This window comes from Asterias rubens, chromosome 11 (assembly GCF_902459465.1).
Source record: "Asterias rubens chromosome 11, eAstRub1.3, whole genome shotgun sequence".
Classification (NCBI taxonomy): domain Eukaryota; kingdom Metazoa; phylum Echinodermata; class Asteroidea; order Forcipulatida; family Asteriidae; genus Asterias; species Asterias rubens.
The window spans coordinates 16,637,908-16,648,010 of NC_047072.1; the positions used below are offsets into that span (position 1 = coordinate 16,637,908).

Below are 10,103 nucleotides of genomic sequence, written 5' to 3' on the forward strand. Positions count from 1 at the left end.
TTTGGTTGAAATGTTCCAAAGATAGTACCTAATCCAACATTCTTGTTTCATGGTTGAAAATCTGCCGACAGAGTAAAGACTAGAAAGCATTCTGTGCAGTGGTGTGATACATTCAACATTATGAGTTGCCAATGGTTGGATGTTCGCTTCGTGGTCCCGTTTTTGACTGAGTTTTATGTCTTGTATTCAACTAGGTCTAGACTTGTAAATAAATTGTCTTCAAGCAAGATGTAGCCCTGCCATGCTGTATTCCTTACGCGTGTATGTATACAGAATGACTTAACAGTGTATGAATGGGCTCGACACAATCGGACAAAGGGAACAATGCAATGCTTTTGTTATAAGCATTCCTGGATTAATTATGCAAGTCCTAATCAGGTTTCCAACCGCAGAATGCGTTTTTCAAAACGCATTGGAACGAGACTGTTGGCCTTTTTTATTTATAGATAATAGCGGACTATACAGAGTGTAGCTGTTTTGGGCTATCCTCGGCAATTCCTGTACATGTGTGCTAAGCTCAGAAGGAACTGCATATTTAGCGCTTATGTTGCCCTTGCAATTGAATAATAATTAATTATTATTTCAATCTCATTAAAAAATTCTTTCCACTGGCTGAAAAAAACCCTCGTCTTTTGAATTATAAATCTACCCCTGTGGGAAATCAAAACCCAAAACGAGAAGAGCAACACGTGACATCTCAGTGAATCATGAAAAAGTGGGGTTTTTATTATTAATACTTAGAGTTTATTGTGGTCCAAACAAGAGTATTTGTATAAGTAAATTTAATTTTAATGAGTCACGTGAAATCTACAATAGCCGGTGATTAGTTTTAAATTAGGCTTTATTATTGTGACCTTATTGCAATATTTTCTAATCATCAGTGGTTGCCTCTTTTAAACAGGTTGAAGGTTTTTAAGAATGTTTACCCCCTGTGTTACAATTCTGTTTCTTATTTTTTAACTTGTCCATTACTAAACGCAATGTTCAGCGCCCTTCCTAGAGCATGTCAGCATGATTAAGGCGGTATAAAAGTGTAGGTATTATTACTATTATTATGAAGCTTTTGTGTTTTCTCTTCGGAAATCCATTATCTCCAATTGTATGTAAATTATTGATTTCCCTCACGACATAGATTGGAGAGATTATAGTAGTAAAATGCAGAATGACCATAACTAGGAGCTGTGTTCAACTCTGTTTCTTGCTATCTCCATTTCACGTCAAGGTTGTTACCGATCTACATTTGTGATTTACATTTATTTTAAAAATGTTTTTAGTGTATGCAATTAAAGAACAACCCCGTCAGTTTGTTGTGGACATGGGGGGGGGGGGGAAACAATGGCTGAGTCCAGTATGTAAGTGTTGGTGTTATTCATGCTACTCTCACACTAAACTGGATAGTAATTGACAATGGAACAAGTATTTTTTTGGTTTCGTTTTTCACTTTTTGATTTACTTAACCTGATTTTATTTGACAGTCAGACAGGCGCTAATTTCAATCTTCAACGCTAGCTTTGAAAGGAGTGGAATACCAGGCACTTTAAATGTCAGATGCAATTACAAAGTATGTGAGGCGGACATTGTAAAGCGGCGTGCGTTTGAGTGTCAACGGATTGGAACTTATACTTGTTAAAAGAGCATTACAGATTACAATTTTTGTTAACAAAACAGTTGGTGGTAGTGTAAGCACTTGATGTAATCCACCATATACATAAACTGACAAATCTGTAGAAGTTTAAGACCGAAATACCATCTAGGTCACGGGAGAATAGTGAAAAACCGATTACACTTGACATTATTGACTTAAAAAAAAAATAAAAAGGATAAAATGCCAACTGAGTAATAAACTTAATATAATACGGGAAATTAGTTTTTTTTTATATTTCTCATTCTAAGGGACGTTTTCTACTGAAATCGTCATTAGACTGTGTAATTTGTTGTTACATATGTGATCTATACGAGTTTTTTCACACAAACTCTATAATTATTTTGAGTAATTAACAATGTTCACTGCCTTTAATAATATCCTTTTGAGATATCGCCGAAAATTCCATGCGATTAAGTCCACGCGGGAAGAATTATCTCTAATATAAATACACAATATGAGAAGCGTTACTACTGAAACGTTTCCCAGGTTTAAAGTTTTTTTTTTTTTTGAGAAATGTTTCTCAAAATGTTTTTTTTTTTACAATCGAAAGCTGATGTAGGCTTCTGACAAAAAGTTGTTACTGTCATTCATTTAAAGAGTGACTATAACGAAAGTAAACCTTCTAACTGACCAAACGCCAGAGGCAGAAGATCAGGTTAACAATGAACATGCCTGCTAACAGCAAGCTTGTATTAACGGTTTTGAACTCTGTCAATATAACCAATTATAGATGGATCAATAATTAGGGTGTGTATATAAACGGCTTACACGCACCTGTTGCGTGACACAGTTACACGGTTAAAGACACGGGACACCTTTGGTAATTGTCAAAAACCAGTTGTATCCCAACTCATGAATACAATAACAAATCTCGGAAAATGTAGACTCAATTGGTCATCGAAGTTGCAAGGGAACAATGAAAAGAACAATACCTTTGTTACAAAAATGTGCTTTCAGATGCCTAGTTTGAGGCTTCAGGCCTGAAGTCTTTTAATATTTAAGTGAGAAATTACCTCCTCCTAAAAAACTACGTTACTTCAGAGGGAGCCGTTTCTCATTATAGTTTATGCTATCAACAGCTCTCCGTTGCTCGTTACCGAAGTAAGTTTTTATGCTTACATTTATTTTGAGAAATTAACAATAGTATCCAAGTGCCTTTAATGTCAGAATACTTGAAATCATGAATTTGACATCAACCTGCATACAAAGTGAATACCAGTCGATTGACTTCAATGTCAACTATGATCACCACCTAATTAAAAATTCAACTTTCTAACACATCAATTATTGTTTTTATAAGGACGTTCAAAACAAATATGAAATGAAGAGAATATAACTGACCTGCCTGCATGATTCTATTATTATTATTATTATTATTTTTTACGCAAGTCGCCAGACACACAAGGTTTAAAGCCACTTCAGGGTTTGGGGTACAATCAACTGTTTTCCAGGGGCCGTTGCCACCTACTCTTGGGCTGAAACAGGGTTACCCCATATACAGTCCATACGGATGTAGGCTTGGGTATCATCAGTACAAAGCCTGGCTGGTAATAATGTTGCTAGTCTGTAGGCGGTACATGCCTTCTTTGATTTTACCGATAATTGCTTTTTGGTTTCTGTTGTCTCCCTCCCTGTGTGTGGTGATTAACAAAGACCTTGTGGGGACTAACTCGTCCTTTGTAGATAATTGGTCGGTTGATTATTCCTGGAACCCACGTAAGAATTGATCCATGAGGTGTAATTCAACTCAATGTTACTAACATCATAGTATTATTACATATTTCCTTTAATAAATCAAGCCTCTATATGCCAGTGTACTTTATTGGAACAATCTAATTTACAATTAAAAATCATGAAACAGTTTTGGGTTATAATGAAGCAGAGACATGCAACAGTCATAGGGTTGTTCCCAACTACACGTTGTAGACGAGAATGTCCATAACCAATCAAGGCAAGACATCATAATAGGCTTAAAGGGCTGGAACGGTGGATCTCATTCGGAGAGTTATCGAGTCGACTAAAGCAAGGAAAAACATCCATTTCTGTTTATTCGACACAATTGTTTTACGGTGCAGCTCAAACATAGGTCAATACAAACTTAAATCAGTAGTGGCTTTAACGGATACGTCTTGAGTCACCCACCCAGGTTATGTTACATCCAATTATAGTCTCCATGGCTACAGCTGCGGATTTGGCTACCACCTTACAACGTTGACGAATGGGACTAATCATCTATCTGACCTTTAGCCACAGCCACACTTTGGTCACTGGCTCGACTCTTTATTTCAACAGACACGATGGATAGGATTTGATGAAACTTTGCATGGTGAATATACGATGCTTGCGGTTACACCGTGTAATGATAATCTCTTAATGAGTTTTAGGTGGGTCTGAAAAGAACCGTTGGTTTCAACTCGACGTTTCGATCAGTATGCTCTGATCGTTCCCTGGAGAAAGCTGTACCCTGATGTTGCGTGCTGCTTTGTTCATTGATGCGGATTAGCTTGGTGATGCACGAAGGCAGTGCACGATGGAGTAAAATACTTGATTTACTAACACATGATCTTCACTACGGGGTGTAGAGTTATAAGGAAGGTCGAGGCAATAATCATACATAGCAACAACAGGATTCAACGAATAAGAATAAGGTTAGTTTCGATCAGTATATAGCTGAATTCACTTAAAATCCAATGCACATTTATTTTTCATATTGTATATATAACAATTTTAATTGTCATAGCTATTTCAACAGTATGTTTAAAAACATGAAAGGACAATGAATATAATCACGAAGTGATGGATGCCACATAATTCAACCAAAAATTGTACCGACATTTCAAAAATAATATCCAACTTTAATTAACATAGCTAGCAGATTTTGGTTTGCGGTAACACGATATGTGTGTGTCTACTTACCAGACAGACTACGCTCTTCAAATAACTGTATTGCTTTATATTCTACTACCGCGGAGTAGATTTTCGGATTTCGGGAAACTTCGGGAGACTTCTCAGTTCTGAAAAAGAACTGTCCTTTAACTACTACCCGGGCGGAAGGTAAAACATCGGCCCAGACACCACTTTAGCTTTTATACATGAGGATCTTTATTAACGAATAATATAGCAAGACAGTGAACTCTCTAAAGAAGAAAAATTTACCTGACATGATGGATGAACCGCGAACCAAATAATATACTGATACCTCATCATGCATGTACCTCAAATACAACATTTAGTACCTTGACATATCATAAAACCCTTCTTGATTCGCATTACGAGTAAAGGGGAAAGGTTGATAGTATAAATCATTGTTAGAAACGTAGTTTTCGAGAAAGAAGCAATTATCTACGAATTTGATTTCGAGACCTCAGATTTATTATTTGAGGTCTCGAATTCAAGCATCTGAAAGCACACAACTTCGTGTGACCATGGTGAGACAATGGTGTTTTTCCCTTTAATTATCTCGCAACTTCGAAGACCGATTAAGCTCAAATTTTCACAGGTGCGTTATTTTATGCATATGTAGAGATACACCAATTGTGAAGATTAGTATTTGACAATAACCAATCTTGTCCAGTGTCTACAAAAGTGGACTGACACAACCGCTCGGGATGTGGATTTCACTACACAAACTCCACAGGTTGGTTATATGAAACAAACCCTTTTTAAAAGTGACGATGCTGGGTTAAAACTGTGGCTTCTGTACGCAACCAGCGTCATGCATCATGAATATAATTAATATATCTTCTTTCGTTGACCCAATTGCTCAATTATTGATTACTAGCTTAGTCACAGATGAGCGGTCTAAAAAGCACAGACAAAGTTAAATGGACGACCATTTTGATAATTATTGTATGCTCTTTGTGTGTCTGTTTGTGTCTAGGTGCGGGTTAAATTGCAGTTGCCATTATTGGTAATGACTCCAAATAATTGTTAGCATAACAACACTTAGTTGGTTCGAGCAATGACGAGCTGTTGATAGTATAAAACATGATGAGAAACGGCTCCCTCTGAAGTAACGTAGTTATTGAGAAAGAGGCAATTTCTCTCTCAAACATTAAAAGACTTCAGCTGAAGCCTTTTATTATGCATCTGAAAGCACTAAATGTTGGTTACCAATCAAGGGGGAGGGGGAGTTCTGACAAAAGGAAAAGTCTCAGAAGCTACTACCATAACCACTTATAACACATAGGCTTTCGCATATAATGTACACAATTATTTCAACCACCAAAATATGACGCCACCTTTAAGATACATCCTTACTAATTAAGGCTATTATCATTCCTCATTAACCTGTGCTTCTTGTCAGGAAACTGAAACACATTGGGCAAACTCAAATAATCAGTGAGCTGTTGGTGAAAGAACACGGCATCGTCAAAGTATGTACACAGTTAGTAAATACTATAGGTTTTCTCGGTCAAATTCGGCAAATGAGCAGCCAATTTAACCATCAAGCTGTTCTATTTCGCGCGAAATCGAAATGCTACTGAAAGGGTCATTCGATTTCGTTGTATGATTAGTCAAATGTAATGTTGCGTCTTTCGATTTAACAAAATAATCATTCTATTTAACAATTCATCAAAGCAGCATTAAAATTCGCAACGCTTCTTGAGGCGTGTGTGCCACGAAAAAGAATGACGATACGCTAAACTGAACAGAGTGCTAAAGGAATTTGAATCGACTTAAAACGAAATTGAATGGCCGAACTCTGAATTTGAAACGCAGTAACAACTGCAGAGGCAAAACAGCTTTAACTCGAACGCATGAAAATGAAATTGGCTGCTCATTTTCTGAATTTGACCGAGAAAACCTATATTGTATTCATCTATGTCACATCAACTAATTACCCTGACAAGTCACTCTCAAAAACATGATGTGTGTTGTAATCATCAATGGTTAAAGCCGAGAAAACCTTGAGTAATTATCAAAGACCAGTCCTCTCCTTTGATGTATCTCAACATATATGCACAAAATAACAAGCTTGTGAAAACGTATACTCAATTGGTCGTCGAAGTTGCGAGAGGGACTTTTCGTTTCCAACGACGGATGGTTCTGCGACGGTAAAGATGACATTCGGCGTCATCTGCGCATGCGTCGGCTTTGAGGACGGTCGTCTTGGGATGAATCTTCGTTGTGCTGAAAACGACAACGTTTAGCTGAACAACCGTCGCAGAACCATCCGTCGCCGAAAACGAAAAGTGTCTTACTATGGAAGAAAAAACACCCTTGTACCACCAGTCGTGTGCTTTCAGATGCGAAAAGAGCCACGTTAAAAAAACACCACTTGACCAATTAGAGCGCTTGAACTCTCCGAGGTGTATTAATCCCTCATCACTATTGTTAATATTTATTATTTCCTTATTCACGGCAGGTCTGTGCAAAAGACGACATATTGTGTAGGGAGCACTCTTCCATCCTGTCTTTGAAGATAATGAAGTCTCGAGACTACAATTAATTTGATTTAATGATCATCAGCGAATGTCTCGTCTCTGCAGGTTTCCCCAAAAGCAAGGACATTAACGTTATATTGAGTTTGCCGTTACACCATGTGTACTTGCTACATGTAGAGTTTGTTCTTTAGAGAACTGTCTTGATTTATATTCTACTACCGCGGAGTAGATTTGTCTGATTGTTCGGGAGACTTCTCAGTTCTGAAAAGAACTGTCCTGCTTTTTAACTACTACATATACCTGGGCGGAAGGTAAAGCAAATCCAATGGGACTCCTACTTTAGCTTATATGATTGTTATTAACTGCACTACCACGGAGTGAGTTCTTGAAGTGATCATGGACATCGTTTGGGAATTTGAAAGTAGTGACATAATGTCACTTTAGAGTTGTTGCTCAGACGCTCTTTTATCAACCAGCATATGTGATGAGATATCAGCCTGAACACGTCACAGATAGACACCAAGCTAGAGTATGCTTTCTCCTATACACTACCGATGCTATCTAGTATAATTTTAAAAAGGTTTTCAAGATCGTGCCAGCGTCGAGGGCTTGTCAACAAAACCCAATTGACGTTTTAGGACAAATCAAATAAGCGCTCAGTGAGAGTGTAAACATTACATGTCACGGCTTCGCAGAATAAGAATTTTGCTTCAAACTATTGCCTGGTATGGTTCGGGTTGATTCGATCTGTTTACTGTCTTTGCTTCAAGCGTGATGTTTGATCAATATAGATATACCCAAAGTCTCCAACCCGACTGAAAAACATTGTGTACGGGTCTTTTAAACAGGATCAAATACACCGCGGAAGCTGAGTAAACCTGGAAAGCTGAACGAATTGATTACTGAGGAAATATTGTCACAGCTTGTAAGATAAGTCACCAGACTACTGCTTGTATTGGCCAGAATCACGTCCATGACGTCATAATTAATATCGACGCCCAATTGTCACGATCGTGTTTCACGATACTGAACATATCGATAGTGAGAAGATCGATTTATCTGCCAGACGAGACAAAACAAGATAGCGTTTATTTGGAAATTCTACAAGAGTTTCAAGTGGCTGAGTGCTCAACAAAGCAAGAGAAATAAAAGGAAGTTGTCAGCTACGCAAGTTCAACGCTCTTCGGATGGTTTGTAACTGACGGTAAACCTTTGATAACTGTGGTACTGATACAACCATTCACTTGAATGAGAATTTAAACTTGATTTGCAACACGTTTGGAAAACAAAATGGCGTCGACTTTGATAACAGTGTTGGTCGCCGTATGTGTGCCTTTCTTCATCGTGGGCATCGTAGGAAACATTGGTGTTATTTTGTGTATATTTGTAACGCCATCTCTCAGGACTCGAACCAACGCTATCATAATCAGCCTAGCAACAAGTTGTTTAGCGTTTCTACTAATGGTAGTTCCCTTCACCGTGGATTCTTTTCTGCATTCTAGCTGGCGTGTTGCCTTGTGGTACTGCCACACTACGGCTTACCTAGCCTTTGGATTTATAGGTATTACAGTGTGTAACATCGCAGCGTTATCTGTATACCGTTACTTCTGCGTGGTACATCCAACTAAACTGTTTTTGAGGAGTATTCCCAATGTAGTTTTCCTGATTGTGTTATCATGGCTCATACCAATTCTCACACAGACATCTCTTGCTACGTTTCAAATTGCTCATACGGAGTTTAACCCGTTGTATGCCCGATGTGTCGTCATCAAAAAGGGTAGCCCTATCGTGTATAATGGGCTAGTGTTTGGTGGGTTCCTGTCTACTCTTGCTATAACTCTGTTCAGTTATGCAGGTATCTATCGCCATGTAAGAAAAAGCACAAACAGACTTCGCAAACAAGCACAGATTGGTGCTCAACGAAGCTCTCACCCGGATGTTCAAACTGGGCAAATGATCAATACAGATGCAGAGACTGATGGGACGTCATCGACGCCAAACGCTGTCAGGACACCAGACCATAGCCGTGCAAGGGATAAACGACCAACTTCAAGTGGAGCTACCAACAGACACACAAAAGAACAGAATTACCTGACTAAGATCTGTGTTGTTGTATTCGCATTGTTCATGGTTTGCTATGGCCCTATTGTTATACTGTCAGCTGTGTATGCTAAGGACGATTTCCCAGCTGATGCTTACACAGTTTGCACCATGATCTACTGGTTGGGTAGCTGTTTGCACCCGCTGGTTTACGCAACACTACAACCTCAAATGCAGAAGTCTGTGTTGCGTTTCTTGAGGTGCTGCCGCAAAACACACAGTGAGAACAGAGTTACTTCAGTTGCTGCTGATGTGGCGTAGTGAGAACAAAAGGGAGTTAAGAATTTAAGAAATGTTAAACTTGCATCAGGGATCAAGAACATCACTTGGTTTCACCTCTACACATTATGTCGTGTTAGTATACTTAGTACTTTCACGAGTTCTGTGAACAAAAGTCCCACGCACATTACTCGAGTGGGATTAGAACCCACTACCCCTGCCAATATGATGAACGTGCTACGTGTTCCTCAAGTGAAAAAAAAACAATGTTGCCTGTTCACACGAGGGACATGTTGTACAACTTTACGACCCTGTCTCTTTGTGTGAAAGAGGCTGCTTAATAGTTTAATTAAAAATTCAAGGGAAACTTGTCAGTTCACGGAGAGCTAATCCTTGACCAACTACAGAGGCTATATAATTAATGACTGGCTAAATAAATCGAAGGAAGTCTTTACAATTCTGGTCAAAAGATTTGTTTGTTTTACTCTTTCTGGGTTATGCTCCTTTCTTCTAGGAATGATTGTGTAATGTTTGTTATTCCTTATTGTACAGTAATTATTTGCACCCTGTGAAGTGGTCTGTTATTTGTGTACACCCGAGAGGGCAAACTGTCAATTACCCCTTACAATAAAAACGTATCCCCACTTCGTAACGCGCAACAACTGGGCCCAATTTGGCATGAAATTTCTTTCTTGATATAAACAGGATTGCCAACCAAATTTCCATTTGTTGCATATTGCTTGTTACTGGTA

The 10,103-nt window shown here is 38.4% G+C and overlaps 1 protein-coding gene across 1 annotated transcript; it reads left to right on the forward strand.

Moving 5' to 3' along the window:
• Nucleotides 1–7,934: 7,934 nt before the first annotated feature.
• Nucleotides 7,935–9,471, forward strand: LOC117296983 (G-protein coupled receptor 84-like). Its single transcript, XM_033780090.1, has one exon. The coding sequence runs from the start codon at nucleotides 8,323–8,325 to the stop codon at nucleotides 9,391–9,393; it is 1,071 nt and encodes a 356-aa protein (XP_033635981.1). The 5' UTR covers nucleotides 7,935–8,322; the 3' UTR covers nucleotides 9,394–9,471.
• The last annotated feature ends 632 nt before the right edge of the window (nucleotides 9,472–10,103 follow it).

Coding starts and splice junctions, on each gene's coding strand:
- LOC117296983 (XM_033780090.1), top strand. CDS start 8,323: ATGGCGTCGACTTTGATAACAGTGTTGGTCGCCGTATGTGTGCCTTTC.